General features: G+C 44.8%; 1 protein-coding gene across 5 annotated transcripts; it reads right to left on the bottom strand.

The window, feature by feature from the left end:
* Positions 1-766: 766 nt before the first annotated feature.
* Positions 767-18,300, bottom strand: LOC122541461 (histone H3-like centromeric protein A). Of its 5 annotated transcripts, none has more exons than XM_043678241.1 (6): positions 18,223-18,256; positions 17,525-17,712; positions 16,874-17,059; positions 10,509-10,627; positions 8,474-8,551; positions 767-4,217 (listed from the first exon to the last, which is right to left on the bottom strand). In XM_043678241.1, the coding sequence occupies exons 3-6, from the start codon at positions 17,052-17,054 to the stop codon at positions 4,083-4,085; spliced, it is 513 nt and encodes a 170-aa protein (XP_043534176.1). In that variant the 5' UTR covers positions 17,055-17,059; positions 17,525-17,712; positions 18,223-18,256; the 3' UTR covers positions 767-4,082. The 5 variants fall into 5 exon arrangements, with proteins under 5 accessions (XP_043534176.1, XP_043534178.1, XP_043534177.1 ...); XM_043678243.1 differs by lacking the exon at positions 18,223-18,256 and adding an exon at positions 18,120-18,137; XM_043678242.1 differs by lacking the exon at positions 17,525-17,712 and having other exon boundaries at positions 18,223-18,300.
* Positions 18,301-19,909: the final 1,609 nt, after the last annotated feature.

The raw sequence follows: 19,909 nt of genomic DNA, 5'->3' as shown, positions 1-19,909 counted from the left end.
TGCTTGCACGATAGCTCACTCTGACAGTCATTAGAAAACTTGGTTCAATGTCTCATTTGGAGAATACCATCTCTGATGGGATACTGCATTCCAAGGTTAACCCATAAACTGCCCTCCACAATTGGGAGAGTGAGATCCATAAAAGGGGGCTGATTTACGAGAATCCAAGGAAAATCATTGACCTTTCCCTAACCCCTTGAGCTCTTCGGCAGTCTGCAACTTTTACCAGTACATTCATCCAGTGTTGGTCGCTGTCTCAGGTGACTATTGTAAAGACCCAGGGAAGAGGAGCTGGGCAGATTCCTGGTTTTGCAGCCACTCCCATGACCAGCACCGCTGAAAACATATACACCATTGTCCAACACACACAATAAACAGGCCAGTAGGGTAGCCATTTTCAGGAGTTTGTGGGAGGTGAGTTAATTGAAACAGAACATTTTTGGTGACGTTTTGATCCAACTGCTGAATCCAGAATTTTGGGATCAATTAGGACGGGATTGAGGGGAAATTGCTTCACACGAAATTGTAAAGATTTGGTATTCTCTACTCCTGAGAGCTGTGGGGGCACTATCAGAGACTGAGGGAAAGTGATCTTGAGCTGAAAGACTAAGTGACAGAACAGGTTCAAGGGGAGACATGATGTATTCCTAACACAACTCTTCAAACTGTATGTTGAACAAGTCCTGCTGTGGGAGCGAGGATACAATATTATCTTCTTGGAATAAACTTTCTAAAATTGTATCTGAAACCAAACTCGATACCATGCACCATTTAATAAGATTCAAGCCAAATGATCACTTCCATTCATGTCTGGCTCAACAAAGTTTGTTACAGAATTATCCAGGATTTCAAGCTTAGCCAATGATCAAATCATTTTATTGCATTGTTCATCCCAGTTAGAAAATACAAAAACAACCCCCCTCTTCCCGCCCACACCAAATTTGCTTGTGAAAACAATTTTTCCTTAAACTCTATTTACAAACTGAAGTCCTTGGGACGTGTTTCAAAGCAGGATTGTATACTGAATCCTCTCCAATACATGAGTAATATTCACAATTTCCAGTTGTCGTGGGTTGAGGTAAGCTCCCTTTTGCTCAAATTCACCCAGTGGTTGCATGTGGCTAGCTTTCTAAGCTTCTAATTGCTCTATTTATATAACCCTGTCTGGTCTTGTCCTGTCCAATTACACCTTTTTCCATCACATCGACAAGTGGTTCTTAGCTGAGAGAGAGAGCAAGAGCGAACATAACAGAGGAATTCTGTCTCTCAATGCCCATTGAGTCCTCGCATGACAAAAGTCACTTGTATGCGAGCTGTTTGCATTGTCATTGTCTACAGAGATAACGTAGAGGTATATCAGGAAGCAGGAACCAGATGTCCAAGGAGGAAATAAACCTGAATAAGAGACATTTTCAGTTTAAGCAAAAAGTATGTACAGACTGGGAGTGATGGGAATAGGGAATGGGACTAACAGGAGAGCTTTCTCAAACATCTGACACAGGTATGATGGGAGGAATAGCCTCCTCCAGCATCAGGAACTCACCCAGGGAATGGTTCGATCTGAGAAGGTGGTGGGGGTGGTGGGGATGGGGGGGGGGGGGTTCAGAGCACATTGGGTTGAAGAAAGGCCACATTTTACTCCTTTGGGGAAACTAGAAAGGGTTAGCATCATGATGCGATTGACAGAATCTCAATGCAAAAACTAAAATCAACAAAGGAAGGTCTTATATAACAACTTAAAACAAAAGCACCGTATTCGGGGAGTTCGACAATTATTGATTAAACGCTCAGGTCACTGGAAGTCTGATGGGAGTGAATACTAGCCAAGTGTGAGCTTGACCAAGTGTACTGTCGGGTCAATGGCAGCATTTCCAAAAGATTGGTCCTTAAGCAAAGAGAAGCTGTCTCACCCCCCTCACCATCCCAGGTCACAAAAAGGCTTTAGGCATCAAAATCCCATTAGAGTCATCTGAAACTTCACATAATTATAAGGTTGCATGTACAATCGATAAATGGACACATACCTAAATGGTTAGACAGGCAATGCCTGCAGCTGGTGCTTGTAATCTTCCACTTGACAAGGCACCGACAGCACCGCAGTGATATTCAGTAATGATTTTCTTTAAAACCACAATTATTTAAAAACAAAACTGAAAAACTAATTATCAGTGCTTGCTCTGAGCCACAGAATCTGAACAGGGAGGTCACATCAGTGGTACCTAATAGGACAAGCAAGGAAACACAATTTAAATATTTCCTCTCTTCCACACTTCCCATACTCATAATCTTTGGTGATTCTACCTGACTGGCTGACCAATCTCATTGGCTCTTTCCCTTCAAGAAATCCACTGTGCCAATTAGAACGATATAGCCAGGCGTGATCCAGGCCAACTTCCCAACCATGGACAACAAACGTTAAGACAGTTTTTCAGCCAAGCAGAGAAGTTGTAATGAGGTTGCTTGGTCAAGGCAATGGCTGGAAACAGGACTAAAATAATTATCAAATTTCATACTTGCTTTAAAAGGGGTGAATAAATGATTAAAAACACTGATTAGAAAATATAAAAGGAAAAGCAGATTAAGCCAAAATTTTAAAATACTTAGCTTGGGGACTCTTCATTTTTAGTTCAGGGAAACCTATTTGACTAGAGAGGAGTCCTCCCACCCCAACAATCAGCTATAATCTTTCAAACATGACAGCTGCAAGATATGTAATCTTTCATTGATACCCTTGCGGTTTGGGTTCAGTTTATTCTATACTCTTTATTCTACAATGGGTGCAGTCCCACAGCTACCAGACAAGAGACAAGTCTCGGGGGTATCACACAGGTGCCAGCTAAGAGCCAGGACTGGCAGATCCTTCGGAGACTGTTTTCAGTCCTGTCCTCCAGCCTAGCGCTATGTAACTGGGCTCATGGTGAGGCAAGTACAGGCCATTGCCTCTTCCCTCTCCAAGTGGGTTGCTTGTTTCAGTTCAGACCAGGTCAGAGGTCCTTCCCCCTGCCCACCATATGCATTTTCTTTAAACTACTCAAACAACGAAACTTCAACCTCACAGAAACTTTCCAGACCATCAGTGAGGGCGGGGGAGGGAATGAGAGCACCCTGGAGATCAGTGACTCCCAGTCCCCTCACTCCCACCTCATCCAATCATGAATGCTCAGCAGAGTGAAGAGACATTCAGATCCTTTAAAGCATAAAACTTTGTGAAGGGAGAGAGAGACTGCTGGGGAGCCACTGGTTGACATGAATTGCTCAGGTGGGGTTTCTGTCTGCAATCTCCCTGATGTCATCTCCCACAGGAAGGCACAGACTAATCCAAAGCACCAAAACCTGCAAGGAATTCACCGAAAGCAACAGCTTTCTGATGAACACTTTTTAAAACATTAAAAATCTGCTTTATGCACGTAGGCCAGGCAGTTAAAAGCAGCTGGTACCAAGCATGTTAAAAATGCAGGAGTGCAGCCCTGATGTTGAACAGCACAGACACTGCAATACTGGCCGTACTCATCCTGATCAGCTGTCAGTCCTCATTTCAGCTTGACCCTAATCTCTGATGTCAATCACCCGCTCTGGCCCAGTAACCACCAACTCCACAACCATCTGGTGAGTTACATGTTACATGAGACGGTGACAGATAAAATTGCTAGATTAAAAAAAAAAGCATTGCTGAGAAGGTGTATGTGTGGGTACTGGGAAATCAGAGCAGAGTCAGCATTTGGATCGTAGATCGGAGATGCTAAATGACAAATCAGCTGCTCTCCTATGAAAGAGCCATCTTACACATTGAAAAGTGTAAAAGCACAAAAAAATTAAAATTCACAATTCACAGAACAACCAGGGTATAGACTTAAAAGCAGAACTAAAACGGCTATGCTACAATAATACAACGGGCTCTTGTGCCGAGAGATGTGTGGCAGGAACATGAAGCAGACATCAGTGCCAGACCATAGCTCTCGTAGCCCTCTGTCTCCTGCATACGGTTTTAACTTAGTCATTTTCTTCAGGTGATTACATAACACCAATGGATAGGAGAGGGGATAGGAATGGGTTAACACAGAGGAGAATTTTAGCTCGTTCCTTTAGCCCAGACCTTCCTGGATGCCCCGTATCCTGCGGGCGAGCTGAAGGTCCTTTGGGAACAGAGTGACTCTCTTGGCATGCAGGGTACAGAGGTAGGCATCTTCCAGAAGCAGCACCAGGAAGGCCTCAGCTGCCTGAGGAAAGAAGAGGAACATAAAATCAAGGCATCACGATCCAGTCTTAGAAAAGAGGAGAGAAAAGGAAACAGGAAGGGAAGATTTTGTCTCTTTGAGGTGCCTGGTCATGACTTCTGGGCATCCCAAAGTGCTTTCCTGACAACAAATTATTTAGTAAAGTCACTGTTACAACATCGGAAAACTGGCAGCCAATGTGTGTACATCGACATCCCACAAACAGCAACATGTCTATATTGATTACAAGAGTTGGCAGGTCATGTTACAGTTGTACAGGACTTTGGTTTGGCCACATTTGGAATACTGCGTACAGTTCTGGTTGCCACATTACCAAAAGGATGCGGGTGCTTTGGAGAGGGTGCAGAGGGAGATTCACCAGGATGTTGCCTGGTATGGAGGATGCTAGCTATGAAGAGGTCTTGAGTAGATTAGGATTATTTTCATTAGAAGGATGGAGGTTGAGGGAGGGACCTGAGAGAGGTCATCAAAATCATGAGGGATATCGACAGGGTGGATAGCGAGAAGCAATTTTCCCAGAGCAAGGGACTCAATTACTTGGGGTCATGAGTTCAAGATGAGAGGGAAAAAGTTTAAGGGAGATATGCGTGGAATGTTCTTTACGCAGAGGGTGGTGGGTGCCTGGAACGCATTGCCAGCAGAGGTGGTAGAGGCGGGCACGATAAGATGTGTCTGGACAGATACATGAACGGGCAGGGAGTAGAGGGATACAGATCCTTAGAAAATAAGAGACAGGTTTAGATAGAGGATCTGGATCAGCACGGGCTTGGAGGGCCTAAGGGCCTGTTCCTGTGCTGTAATTTTCTTTGTTCTTTGTCCGTATGAGAATGTGTCAACTTTAAAAAAAAATTTAAGCGTGTTGGTAGAGGAATAATTGACCCAGGATACCCCGTAGAACACCCCCAGCCCCTATTTATAGTCATTCACATGCTCATTATAGAGATAGCTTTAGAACACGTTTCATGCTGATCCTGAATCTCAGAATTACAATGGTGTGGGTTTGGGGTTGCCGAAGCTGATTGGATCTATTCTTGGAGATTTTAACATTATTTGATTCTTCCCCCTCCAGTAATAGTGCTACTGAGTGACACAGTTGTTAGCACTGCTGCCTCACAGCACCAGGGACCCAGGTTCAACTCCAGTTTTGGGTGACTGTGTGGAGTTTGCATGCTCTCCCTGTATCTATGTGGGTTTCCTCCCACTATCCAAAGATGTGCAGGTTAGGAGAACTGGCCATGGAAAATGCAGGGTTACAGGGATAGGGTAGGAGCGGGCGTGAGTCTGGGTGGGACATACCTTTTGGCGGGTTGGTGCAAACTCGATGGGCCGAACGGCCTCTTTCCACGCTGCAGAGATTCTACGATTTTAAATAACACTCTGCTCAAACAAACAATCGATACCCCACCCTGATCACCAACAAGTACATTTTGTTTTTAGATTTTACTCTGGCTCACAACACAGCAGTGTGCAGGAGATTAAGCTTCAATTCCTGGAGATGCCAGAGGGAGCCTGCAGGGTTGGCAACTTTTGTTGTTGGAAACACCTTTCTGTTTAAATGAGGGGAAATTAGCCTTCATTAAAATCTAAAGCTTCTTCATAAAATACTGTCTTTGTGGATCCCAGAAGTTGACTGGATGCTAGTAACGTTTCACCCACTTGTTGCTTCGATTCATTTACTTCAGTTAATTACGTTGGTCAATTTAATGATCCGTTTGGGACTGGGGGAGGCTCGTCTCTTTGGGTGAATTATTCCACTCTCACTCAGGCTTTTTGTCTGACCTCAGGATCGTGTGTGCATGAGAGAGAGACACACACACAGACAGAGAGACGGGTAAGCTGGAAGATCACTCACAGCAGTAAAATACTGCCACTTACTGGACATTGTTAATATTGCAACTCTGACAGCTGCGGAGCTGGTTATTATTTTAATATTATTTTTGTGGGTCTCAATAAGGAACTAACAGAGTGACCAGACGTAAAGGTAAGGGTCTGGCACTAACGTGACTGATCTTCCGAAGGGTTGGCATAAGTATAAGGGATCGCATGGCCTCCTCCAATATTGTAAGCTTCTGTGATACCCAGGTGTGGTACAGTGACTCACAGAGCCAAGGATCTGGGTTCAATTCCAGCCCTGGCTGACTGTTTGGAGTTTGTGATTCCGCATGGGTATCCTCCCACAGTCCAAAAGACTTCTTTTCACACACAGAGATGTGTAGTTTAGGTGAATTAGCCATGCTAAATTGTCCAGGATGTGCATGCTAGATGGATACGCCTTGGGAAATTCAGACTTATAGGGATAGTCTGGGTCTTGGTGGAATGCTCTTCAGAAGGTCAGTGTGGACTCATGGGCCAAGTGACCTGCCCCCACAGGTCGGGATTCTATGATTATTGTACTCACTCTTTCTGCAATCCCCCACATTGCTGATTTGAACTCTAGGCCCAATGTTGCTGGCATGATCCCTGGCCTCAATTAGGAAAATCACAACAGTATGGAAGTGGGCATTACCTGGGCATTGTTGCCTAGGCTGACATTTATTGCCTATTCCTAAATGCCCAGAGTTGAGAGTCAACCACAATGCTGTGGCACTGGAGTCACAAATAGGTCAGACCTAGTGGATTTCCTTCCCCAGAGGATATTAGTGAACCAGCTGGGTTTTCACAAGAATCATTTCATGTGCTTTTTTAAAGCCAGCATTTTACTCCAGACTTATGGAGTTCAAATTTCACCTTCTGGCATGGATGGGCCAAGTGACCTGCCCCAACAGGTCGGGATTCTATGATTATTGTACTCACTCTTTCTGCAATCCCCCACATTGCTGATTTGAACTCTAGGCCCAATGTTGCTAGCATGATCCCTGGCATCAATTAGGAAAATCACAACAGTATGGAAGTGGGCATTACCTGGGAATCGTTGACATTTATTGCCTATTCCTAAATGCCCAGAGTTGAGAGTCAACCACAATGCTGTGGCGCTGGAGTCACAAATAGGTCAGACCTAGTGGATTTCCTTCCCCAGAGGATATTAGTGAATCAGCTGGGTTTTCACAAGAATCATTTCATGTGCTTTTTTAAAGCCAGCATTTTACTCCAGACTTTTATGGAGTTCAAATTTCACCTTCTGGCATGGTGGGATTTGAATCTAAAGCCTTTCCTGCACCATCCCCAAATCACTTCATCCACCTCATTCTCATTTGGAGTTAAACAATTGACAAGCTTTGCTCCTCGTACTGTGATTCTGATCTTTTGACTTTCTCACACACCTAAGCTTCCCAAGACATTTCCAATTGTTCTATCAATGACATGTGCCAAAGCTGTTCATCTGTCATTGCTCAGGATAAACACAAGAGTGGGAGAAAGTGAGGACTGCAGATGCTGGAGATCAGAGTTGAAGACTGTGGTGCTGGAAAAGCACACCTGATCCGATTTCAAGCATAAGTTTCCTGATGAAGAGCTTGTGCTCGAAATGTCGATTCTCCTGCTGCTCAGATGCTGCCTGACTGGATATGCTTTTCCATAAACACAACAGTGCCAAATTTCAAATAATCACAACAATTTATGCCAAGGGAGAAAATTAGTTAATTCACATTAATTGACTGGTAAGTTGACTCTAATTGGCTAAAGTGTTGTCATGGAGAAAGCTACAGAAAACTTTAGGCTCTCTTTACTTCCAAATTATTCAAATGCAGTAATACGGTTTGAACATAGCCCTGTTTGTAGAGAGTGGGGACACTGCATAGAAATGTATGTCACTTTTAGTGAGCACTTGTAAGCTTGGGGAGCCTACAGGTTCCTACTTTCCCCTACAGCAAAACCTGAGACAGATTCTGAAGCAGGATAGCTGAACCCAAAACATTAACTCTACTTTCTCTCCACAAATGCTGTGTTTTGCCAGCAATTTCTAATTTTGTTACATTTGAGCCAGAGTTGATTTGTTAGATGCCGTACACCTGTAATTTGTTTTGGGGTACAAATTTTTGTGGTTGCTTAAAATTTCACATTTTTGCAATTGTCCTGAGGAGTGGAAGAGGAAAAGCTTTGGCAACAGGTCTCTTTTTACAGCAGTGTTCTGCACAACCGAGTGAATATTTCAAATTATTCCTAAACTACCTCAGGCTTTTTGGCAATTGCAAAAGAAAATAAAATACAGAGGGGGAATAAAATAATTGTCAGTACCCTTCATCAGACAGTTAACTTCTAAAGCACAACAAATATGGTTCAAGAATATTGGCAGCCATTACCTCCTGCAATGCCAGCAAAGCATTGGCTTGCCATCTGAACTCAATGCCCCTGGCAAAACGACAAGCCACTTCACGAACCTGGAAAGGAGTTCAGAAAGACCATTAGTGTTAAGCACTGAGTGCCCACACCACCCCACTTACCCCTCTCACTTCCCCAGGACTCTTTCTCAAGGTGCTACCAGGGATTATCTTTGTTGTCGAAAACACCCGAAGGGAGGCAACAAGTGCTCAAAGAGAAAAGAACAGTCACAGGAAAGTAGGGGGGGGAGGAGCAGTATTAATTGAATATTAAGTTTCCACTGGCAGGCGAAACTAGAACAAAGGAGCACAGTCTCAAAACCAGGGGAAGCAGGTTTAGGACTGAGTTGAGGAGGAACTTCTTCACTGAAGGGTTTGTGAATCTGTGGAATTCCCTCCTGAGTGATGCAGTTGAGGTTTGCCTCGTTGAATGTTTTTGAGGCAAAAATGGATTTTTGGACAGTAAAGGTTACAGTGAGCAGAAAGGTAAGTGGAGTTGAGTCCACGAAAAGATCAGTCAAGATCTTACCGAATGGCAGGGCAGACTCAACGTGCCTGATAACTTGCTCCCGCTCCATATACTACTCATATACTCCACAACCACTTGATGAAAGAGCAGCGCTCCGAAAGCTAGTGCTTGCAAATAAACCTGTTGGACTATAACCTGGTGTTGTGTGATTTTTAATCCTTCTCCTATTGCTTTTATGTTCTTATGTGTGGCTCTACCAAAGAGTCCTAACGGGCCAAGCGGGCTCTCTCTGTGCCCCTATCACCCTGTGATAAAATACTGCAACTTCAATGAAAGCGAAAGCAAACATTCAACAACCAGCCAAATGATTTTGATGAAAACTACTCCCACTCAGCCATCAGTTATTCAGCTGTGGCGGTACTTCTCTCACTGTATCCAGCTCGCTGGGTTCGCAGAACTATTAGGCTAAAGCATGACAGGGGAGGCCTTTCAGACCACCCCTTCTGTGCTGACTTTAAAAAGATGCCTTGGATTCACCTGTTTCTGTCAGTGTCCACAAACTCCATCAAATTGCATTCTTTATTCATTTCAGCTGATCAATTCTCAACTCATGTGCCAGTGCTGGAAACAGATTCTCCCCAGTTATTTTATCAAAATCCTGGCAATTTTACCCTCTCTACCCACTCACCTTCTGTGACGGTGAAGGATCCCAGATTTTTCTCATATCTAAAGCTCCTCATTCTTGCTGGCGTTATCTCTATAATCTCCTCTTACCCTCTCCGAGATCTCGACTCCCTTTGTGGAGATAGGACGCCCCAGAACTAGACGCAGCACTCTAACTAGCTCAACACCACATCTCCAGTTTAATCTACTCACCAGCTGCAGACGAGTCATACTGGACTCGAAATATTAACTCTGTTCCTCTCTCCCTGGAAGTTGCCAGACCCACTAACTTCTCTGCTGTTTGTTTCAGATTTCCAGCCTCTGCAGTATTCTGCAGGATGTTACAAAACCTGGGATTGAGTAACTATCATTGCTGTCAGACCTGCGGCCTTTGGAAGACTCACGCGCCTGAAACTTCCTAAGAGTCTAGGCAGCTGAAAATGTGTTGCTGGAAAAGCGCAGCAGGTCAGGCAGCATCCAAGGAGCAGAAGAATCGACGTATCGGGCATGAGCCCTTCTTCAGGAATGAGGAGGGGCTCATGCCCGAAATGTCGATTCCTGAAGAAGGGCTCATGCCCGAAACATCAATTCTCCTGCTCCTTGGATGCTGCGTGACCTGCTGTGCTTTTCCAGCAACGCATTTTCAGCTCTGATCTCCAGCATCTGCAGTCCTCATTTTCTCCTAAGAGTCTCAGCACCCTACCTCTTTAGAGGTTTTATCATTTCATCCACGGACTGTTCCCTTTCTCTGCAGAAAATGGAATCAAACATCGAGCTGTGTAGTTTACTGACCCGGTAAGATGCTCTATTTAATGCTTATAACTGCCAGTGAAGCAAAAGATCAACGCTGAACCCCCAAATTTGGGAACTGCGGTTGTGACTCACCAGTTTGCTAAACGGTAGCTTGCGGATAAGCAAGTCAGTGGATTTCTGATATTTGCGGATCTCCATCAAGGCCCTGGTGCCTGGGCGGAACCTCCTCCGAGTGACAGGCGGCTGATCTCCTGCAAACAGACACATTCTTCACTGGACACACTCCAACTAGCAAGCCAAACTCTCAATTACCCGTCGTCACAGGAACATGTCAACCTCTGCTCAGTACACACCCGAGTGTTAGTTTGTCAAGTGAGAACTGAAACCCAGCATTGGAGGTACTTAGCTGAGAACGTCCCCTTCTGTTGGTAAGATTCCCAGGTGGTTGGCCAGCATCTACAAGCAGCCTTGTGATGTTAGCTGTTCAAAGACACGCTAATGAAAATGACAGCTTCGTATGGCTTTATCCAATGAATGAAAATCAGGGCTTTTTACACTGATGATTAGATCAATATGCCAAATGTACAAAGGGCAGTGGGGAAGCAACATATGTGTTAGAAAAAAGCAGAAGTAAAGAAAAGGTGGAATGATGTGCATTTAGCTAAATCAAAACTTTGGGACATCTTCCCTGACAGCACAGTGAGTGCATGCATACTAGCCTACATTTCAAAGCTGGTAGAAAGTGAGGACTGCAGATGCTGGGAGATCAGAGCTTAAAAATGTGTTGCTGGAAAAGCGCAGCAGGTCAGGCAGCATCAAAGGAACAGGAGAATTGACGTTTCGGGCGCCCTTCAAAGCTCACTACCCTCAAGGACAATTTACATTAAGTAACAAATGATAGATTTTCCAGTGACAACCTGCAACCCAAGAACGATTACATACGTAAGAAAAGATTACGGCCATTGGTCACAAACGCAGGCCACCTCTAAATCACTGGATGGCCACTGAAGTGCTTTTTGAAGAGTATGCACTGCCAGAGGAAAGTGCAGCAGTCAGCCTGCACACAGCAAGCTCCCAAATGCAGCAATTTGCAGATGGGCCCACAATCGTCTTCCCTCATCATGGGCAAATATAGGCCGGGAAAGTGCGGAGAACTAGGCGAAAGTGAGGACTGCAGATGCTGGAGATTAGAGTCGAGTGGGGGTTGCTGGAAAAGCACAGCAGGCCAGGCAGCATCCGAGGAGCAGGAGAATCGATGTTTTGGGCAAAAGCCCTTCATCAGGAAATGCGGTGAACTGCTCTGCTGTTCTCCAGACAGGGCCGTAGGATCCCACTGAACAACAAATATGAAAGTGAAGGGGCTTGATAGGGTTGACTCTGAAACATTGTTTCTATTGATCACGAAACCTAGAACACAGTGAGACAGCCCCAGGATAGGGCAATGACCATTTGAGCAGATGTTTCTTTCTTGAAAGGGTTGGGAATCTTTGGAATTCTCTACTCCCAAAGTGTAGTGGGATGCTCCAACACTGTGTAAAACTGAGGTTGCAATGGACAGATGTTTGGTCACTCGGGGATCTTGGGAGGAGTGGACGGGTAAGAGTTGAGATAAGGATCAGCCACAGTCCATTTGAACAGCAGAAAGAGCTCGAGAAGTGTGCGGTCTATTCCTCCTCCAATTCCTGATCTTACCATTGCCTCCACCATACATTTGCTCCCACAAAATTGTGGCATTTTCTTGTGGTAATGTTTTGGCAGCTTTCTAAATAGTCACACCACCGAGGTCAATGAGATTGGATGGGTTGTGGCTTGGGGCATGCTTGTAAATTCGGGTTTGCTGAACAGATTCCCACTACAGAGAAAAACCAACACGGTAATGTGTCCATGAATTTGAATATGTAAAATTCTGCAAACTGTGACAGTACAAAACCTTACTTACCAGAGTTTACCACATCCATTATTCACTGCTGGTACAAACATAGAAATACGTATAAAACATTGCATCCCCAAATAAAAATAAAAACTGTCTAGTTTATCCCACCTTCCAGCTCTTGGTCTGCAGCCTTATTGGTTGCACCAAGTGCATATGAGAGTATTTTCAAAGCATGATGAAGGTTTCTACCTCCATCAGCCTTTCAGGCAGAACTGTTTAGAAGGAGCCCATCACTCTCTGACTGAAAAGAACACTCAAAGATCCATGTAATGTTTTCCACCAATGGCAAGGTGGCTCAGTGGTTAGCACTATTGCCTCATAGTGCCAGGGGCTGGGGTTCAATTCCTCCCTCGGGCGACTTTCTGGAGTGTGGAATGTTGAGTTTGCACATTCTTCCTGCGTCTGCATTAGCTTCCTCCCACATTCCAAAAACGTGCAGGCCATGGTAAATTGCTCATGGTGTCCATGGATGTGCAGGCTAGGTGGATTAGCCACAGAAAATGCAAGGTTACAGGGATAGGGTAGGGGCTGTGGATCTGGGTAGGATGCTCTTTGGAGAGTTGTTCTCGACTCAATAGGCTGAATGACCTGCTTCCACACTGTAGGGATTCTACGATACTTAAAATTTAAGAATTCCTCCTACCTCCCCGCCTCAACCAACCAGCCTCTCAGATAAAGGATCCTTCTTACCAACTCTGTCCTGATTCTCAGAATTTTATAGATGACACTTCAGCATCTCCTCAGCCTCCTCTGTTCCAAAGAAAATAATGTCAGCTCACCTGACCTTTCATAATTGCTGACATTTTTCAGTCAGAGAGGTGCACAGCACAGAAACAGACCCTTCAGTCCACTCATCCATGCCGACCAGATATCCTAAACTGATCTAGTCCCATTTGCCAGCACTTGGCCTATTTCTCTCTAAAGCCTTCCTATTTATATACCCATCCAGATGACTTTTAAATGTTGTAACTGCACCAGCCTCCACACATCCTCTGACAGCACATTCCATACATGCACCATTGTCTGCATGAAAACATTGCCCCTTAAGTCCCTTTTAAATCATTCCCATCTCACCCTAAACCTATGCCCTCCAGTTCTGGATTCCCCCATCCCAGGGAAAACACTTTGTCCCCATGACCCTCATGATTTTATAAACCTCGATGAAGTCACCCATCAGCCTCCACCACTTCCAGGGAAAACAGCCCCAGCCTATTCAGCCTCTCCCTATAGCTCGAAATCCCAATCCTGGCAACATCCTTGTAACTCTTTTCTGAACCCGTTCAGTTTTCACAACTTCTTTCCTATAGGAGGGAGATCAGAATTGCACATAATATTCAAAATGTGGCCATATAATGTCCTGTTCAGCCGCAACATGACCTCCCAACTTCTATACTCAATACACTGACGAATAAAGGAAAGCATACCAAGTGCCTTCTTCACTACTTGAGACTCCACATTCAAGGAACTACGAATCTGCGCTTCAAGGTCTCTTTGTTCAGCAACACTCCCCAGGACCTTGCATTAAATGTGCAAGTCCTGTCCTGATTTGTCTTTCCAAAATGCAGCACTTCACATTAATCTAAATTAAACTCCATCTGCCCCTCCTTAGCCCATCTGATCAAGATTCTGGATTAGAGTGGTGCTGGAAAAGCACAGCAGTTCAGACTGCACCCAAGGAGCAGGAAAATTGACATTTCGGGCAAAAGCCCTTCATCAGGAATACAGGTAAAGTGCCTGAAGGGTGGAGAGATAAAATGCTCAAGATCCCATTGTACTCTGAGGTAGCTTTCTTGGCTGTCCAGTACACCTCCAATTTTGGTGTCATCTGCAAACTTACCATCTATACCTCCTATGTTTATATCCAAATCATTTATATAAATGATAAAAAGCAGTGGACCCAGCACTGATCCTTGTGGCACATCATTGGTCACAGGCCTCCAGTCTGAAAGGCAAACCCCCACACCCACCCTCTCCCTTTTACCTTCAAGCCAGTTCCATATTCAAATGGCTACTTCTCCCTGTATTCCATGTGATCTAACCTTGCTAACTAGTTTACCACGAGGAACCTTGTTGAATGCCTTACTGAAGTCCATATAAATCATGTCTACCACTCTGCCCTCCTCAATCCTCTTTGTTACTTCTTCAAAAAACTCAATCAACTTCACGAGACACAATTTCCCATGCACAAAGCCATGTTGACTATCCTTTACCAGTCCCTGCTTTGCCAAATACATGTAAATCCTGTTCCTCAGAATTACTCCAACAAATTGCCCACCACCGACGTCAGGCTCACTGTTCTATAGATCCCTGGCTTTTCCTTACCACCTTTCTTTAATAGTGGCACCACATTAGCCAACCTCCAGTCTTCTGGCACCTCACCTGTGCCTATCGATGATACCAATATCTGAATCAAGTGGTCCAACAATCACTTCGCTAGCTTCCCACAGAGTTCAAGGGTATACCTGATCAAGTCCTGGGATTTATCCACATTTTTTTGTTTTAAGACATCCAGCACTATAATATGGACATTTTGCAAGATGTCACCATCTATTTCCCCACATTCTATATCTTCCATGTTCTTCTCCACAGTAAACACTAATGCAAAATGCTCATTTAGTATCTCCCCATCTCCTGCAGTTCCACACATCTTGCTGATCATTGAGGGGCCCTATTCTCTCCAGAGTTACCTTTCTGTCCTTAACATATTTATAAAATCCGCTTGGATTCTCCTCCAGCCTATTTGCCAAAGCTATCTCATGCCCTCTTTTTGCCCTCCCGATTTCCCTCTTAAGCATACACTTTTATACTCTTTATACACTTCTAAGCATTCACTCGATCTCTGCTGTGTATACCTGACATAGGCTTCCTTCTTCTTCTTGATCAATTTCTCCAGTCATCCAGCATTCCCTAATAAGAACATACCGTCTCTGGGCATTTTCCAGCTGTCCCTTTACCTGCAAACATCTGCACCCACTCAACTTTTGACAGTTCTTGCCTAATACAAATTAGCCTTCCTCCAATTTAGAACTTTAACTTTTAGATTCAGTCTATCCTTTCCATCACTATTTAAAAACTAATACAATTATGGTCATTGGCACCAAAGTGCTCCCCCACTGACACCTCAGTCACTTGCCCTGCCTTATTTCCCAAAAGTAGGTCACGTTTTGCACCTTCTCTAGTAGGTACATCCACATACTGAATCAGAAAATTTTCTTCTACACACTTAACAAGTTTCTCTCCAGCTAAGCCCTTAACACTATGGCAGTCCCAGTCTATGTTTGGAAAGTTAAAATCCCCGACCATAACCACTGTAATATTCTTACAGATAGCTGAGATCTCCTTACAAATTTGTTTCTCAATTTTACACTGGTGGTGGTGTGGGGGAGGGAAGGAGGCAGCGCGGGGATGGGGGTGTCTGTCGTTCAAGCTCATTAAAGTGATCATGCCTTTCTTATTTGTCAGCTCCATCCAAAGAACTTCCCTGGACGTATTCCCAGTGCTGGCAGCATTCCTGTAAATGTGTTCCTGAAGTCTCTTCTGAACAGCATGGTGGGTGCATCCACTTTCTGCACAATGCAGCAGTTCAAGAAGGCAGCTCATCACCCCTCCACACTCTGAAGAACAACTAGGGCTGGTGAATAATTGCTAGCCCAGCCAGCAACACCCACATCCCATGGAGCGAAAGAATTAAAATAACATCTCTGTGAATTGTGGTTACAGCCTCTCTGCATGCAATATTCTAGCTGCTGTCTGGCTAGTGCTTTTATGTTGCAACAAGTGGAAATACCACAAATGGATCATTTTTTTGCCCCTTCATCAATCTGTTCAATATTGCTAATACACACCTCTGGATAAGGGGATACGAATCTAGCTCTCCTGCTCCAAGCATAGGGACAATACCACCACATGTGAACTCTCAATTCTTCACCCATCATCTATCTAGTCATTTAACCTTCAGGCATCAATTGGCATGCATCAAAAGCAGAAGACACTTCTCAGAATTTGGACCCCATTTTGACTATTATCTGTTCTTGGTGTGCCCTTCCCAAAATACATCACTTCACACTTTGCCAGAAAATAACAAATATAATTGAGGCCAGCAATCTGACTAGTCCACTGTTACTTTCCTGCATACTTCAGTATTTGTCCAGCCAGTCAACCACAACAACCATTTCACATCATCCTCAAATTTCTAAACCATGCCACCCGCCCCCACCTCACCTCTTCTGCCGTATTTGATTAAAGTACATGTGCCAGTTGTCACCAAGCAACACCTTTACTGTCTATTTTTAATCTTTATTTTCTTCTCCATTTATTGTCAATGAGTCGGACTGAAGGGTCTGTTTCCGTGCTGTACATCTCTATTACTCTATGACTTACTTCAGTTCACCTTCCCATCACCAAGTCAGTTAGATCGGTATAGTGCACCATCTTATATTGGGATGGTTTGCTTTCACTACTACTTTGGAAGTCGCCAGGTCAGTCGCCTCAAAATATTAGGAGTGAGAGGCTAAAAGAGTGTGCAGTGGTGCAGCAAGAACATCAAATCCTAATTCGGCCTTACTCGGTCTACGTCCCGGGATAATCGGGGATCTCCTTCGGGGACTCATTAGTGTCCTCCTCCCACGTGGCGATCGTACAGGAGATGCTCTCGCAGGTGACCGTGCAGGGGGCTCTCTCAATGGTGATCTCCTCCTTGGCATTTGTCCCCTCCGTCTGGCAGCTCCATGCGGCCTCCCGGTCATTGTTGCTGCAATTTAAAAAGTTAAAGAAATTAAGCTGATGCCTAGAAAAAGACAAACTGCATTCAACATAGGGCCTTAGTCTCAGGGTCTTACTGTCACTGACTTATTTGGAGGAAATGGCTTCCATTTATGTAGCACCTTCCATAATCCAGCTGCCCATTTAGGAAGGAACAAACAACAGTAAGTCCCTGTTTTTCAGTCATGTCAACCCGTACTACCAGGAAAACATTTGTTTTTCTTCAAAATAGTGCAATGGGATCTTTTATGTCCATCAGAGAGAGGGCAGCTAGTATCATACCATCTCAAAATGAATCATACTACTATTCCCTGCTAGCATCACTTCACATCACCCCACTCCACAACATTCCTGATAGCACCTGAATTGGGTCCTCCAGTATGTATTAAACAATCCCTTTACAAACTTAAGTGACAATCGACAACATGCATTGACATAGTGCCTTGAAGCATACCAGGTAATTTCTCAGGAGTGGTTTGCAATTAACAAGTGACATTGGGCCACATGGAGTGATGAGCAACGCTTTGGTTAAAGAAGTTCAGAAGAGCAGTCAGTCAACGTGAAGCATTAATTCTGTTTTCTCTCCACAGATTCTGCCCAGTTTCTCCAGAAATTTCATTTTCTGCGTTTGGCCAAAGGAGACTGTTTAAAGCAAAGAAAGAGCAAGACTCAGCTGTTTAGGGAGATTTTCCAGAGCTGACGGGCTGGGAGATCGAAGCTAAGATTGCATTGAGATATGCTTTGCAGGCAAATCTGATCTGCGGTCGCCCCACAGGTTTTAATTCTGGGTTTAAGACCAGGAACTAAACTTGCTGGCTTTAGGTACAGCTATGGGATTGCTACAGAAATTGGATTGTAAAACGTGATGCTTGCTGCCTTGCAAACTTTTTCACGGTGGATTTCTTTTTGTTAATGCATATATTTCATCCTCGGTTCATTCCAGGAACTAGGCCCGAGTCTGACAGCTCCCTGGCACCGCCAAGGCTCTGGGACCTACACGCCTGGGGGGGGTACCCTCTCTTCCTCCCCCCCACCGAACCTGGGCTCACCTGCGCCCCATTCCCTCCCTCACCTGCTGCCCCTGATCGCGCCTGCGCCCCACTCCCTCACCTGCTGCCCCTGATCGCGCCTGCGCCCCACTCCCTCACTCACCTGCCGAACTCTGCCCAAGTTGGGGCCAAATTCAAAAAATGCGGCTCGCGTCGTCGCCGGGGCAACCGAAGGGCCGACGGTTGGAAGGCGGGGCCTGGGGCCACGGCGAAGAGGCGGTGCCAATGCCTGCAGCGCGCCCTCAAACCGCCCTCCGCCAATCGGCGCCGGTGTTCGGGTAGGTCCCGCTTCCTTGGTGGCGGACCCGTTGCTGATTGGGAAGACGGTCCACGCGATCACACACTCCATTGGACCAGGGTTGGGCCCCAGGCTGATCGACAGCTAAGTTCACCAATAGCCAAACGGGATACTTTGAGATTGACAGGTCGGTATTTGAATTGCTGTCATGAAGGAGACTAATGGAGAGTCATCGGTGAGGGAGGTCGGTGGATGGAGTGAACAATGGGTAGGTACAGGAAACATAGTTATAAGATGTTACTCTGCGCTTTACAGTCTGTTCTCTGGGCCTCATCGAGACAAACACTAACTGTTAAGTCGGTGAAAGACACGCTTTAGTTTGCCTTAAACTTGAGTGTTGCGAATTGGCACATTCCAAGGTCCAGGAGCACATGTTGGGGGACACACTAAAGTGCAACATTGGGGAAAGACTACCGTGTATGGTCCTTCTGCCAAAGCAAAACTAGGGGGTCCATTCGGTAAATGAACCTTGTTGACCGCCCAGTTAAATGCCAAGAGGTTAATTGTGAGTAGGGAAAAAGTTCAATGTTTGTTTCATTCTCTGAAAGCAAAGAGAGTATAGATCTGAATGGCTTCATTAACTATATACAAACCCTTTCCTTCGATGAATAAAGTATATATTTGCAATTGAAAAGCTTATTAATTGGTCTGATTGTGAATTGGAACTCCTTTTGAATATTGGTAGATTTATGGTTTTAATGGGTCACACTGGTGACTTAAAGAAATACAAATACTTGTACAGCATCTTTCACATCCTCAGCAGAATAGTTAGCTCCTTTTGTCCAGTCTAAGCAGCTCAATCTAATGTTTGTTTTCTTTATTGCCTTTCAAGGGAGGTGGGTTGTGATTTGTTCCCAATCCTGAATCACCCTTGAACTGAGTGGCTTGATAGATCATTTCAGATAATAGGTCTGTGTCTGCATTCACAAAGAGGCCAGATTTTTTTTCCCCTAAAGGGCATCACTGAACACCACTCCAAACAATTAGCAGTGGTTTCATGTCTATTTTTACACTCCTAGTTCCAGAGATTTATTGAATGCAATTAATCTGATTATTTGACTGATTATTAAGGGCGGCTCAGTGGTTAGCACTGCTGCCTCACAGTGTCAAGAGATATGGCTTCTATTCCAGCCTCTGTTGACTGTCTGTGTGGGTTTCCAAAAATGTGCAGGTTAGGGTGAATTGGCCATGCTAAGTTTCCCATAGAGTTAGGTGCATTAGTCAGGGATACATATGGGGAATGGGTTACTCTTTGGAGGATCAGTTTGGACTTGTTGGGCCAAAGGGTCTGTTTCCATACTGTAAGTAACCTAACCTATTAGGGGCAGCACAGTGGCTCAGTGGTTAGCACTGCTGCCTCACAGCGCCAGAGACCCGGGTTCAATTCCCGCCTTGGGACAAAGGAGCATTCTCCAAACCTGTGACCTCTGCTATTCCAGAAGGACGAAGGCAGCAGAAATATGGGACCATCACCATAGCAAGTTCTCCTCCA

The sequence above is a fragment of the Chiloscyllium plagiosum genome, chromosome 37, assembly GCF_004010195.1.
Source record: "Chiloscyllium plagiosum isolate BGI_BamShark_2017 chromosome 37, ASM401019v2, whole genome shotgun sequence".
In the NCBI taxonomy this organism is placed as follows: domain Eukaryota; kingdom Metazoa; phylum Chordata; class Chondrichthyes; order Orectolobiformes; family Hemiscylliidae; genus Chiloscyllium; species Chiloscyllium plagiosum.
The sequence above is the reverse complement of the archived record's forward strand: the minus strand, read 5'-3'. Positions and strand labels throughout refer to the sequence as shown.

Coding starts and splice junctions, on each gene's coding strand:
- LOC122541461 (XM_043678242.1), bottom strand. CDS start 17,054: ATGACCGGGAGGCCGCATGGAGCTGCCAGACGGAGGGGACAAATGCCA. Junction 8,552..10,508: donor AGCTACCGTTTAGCAAACTG/GTGAGTCACAAC, acceptor ACTCCTTTCCAG/GTTCGTGAAGTGGCTTGTCG. Junction 4,218..8,473: donor CTTTGCTGGCATTGCAGGAG/GTAATGGCTGCC, acceptor TTCTTTCCTCAG/GCAGCTGAGGCCTTCCTGGT.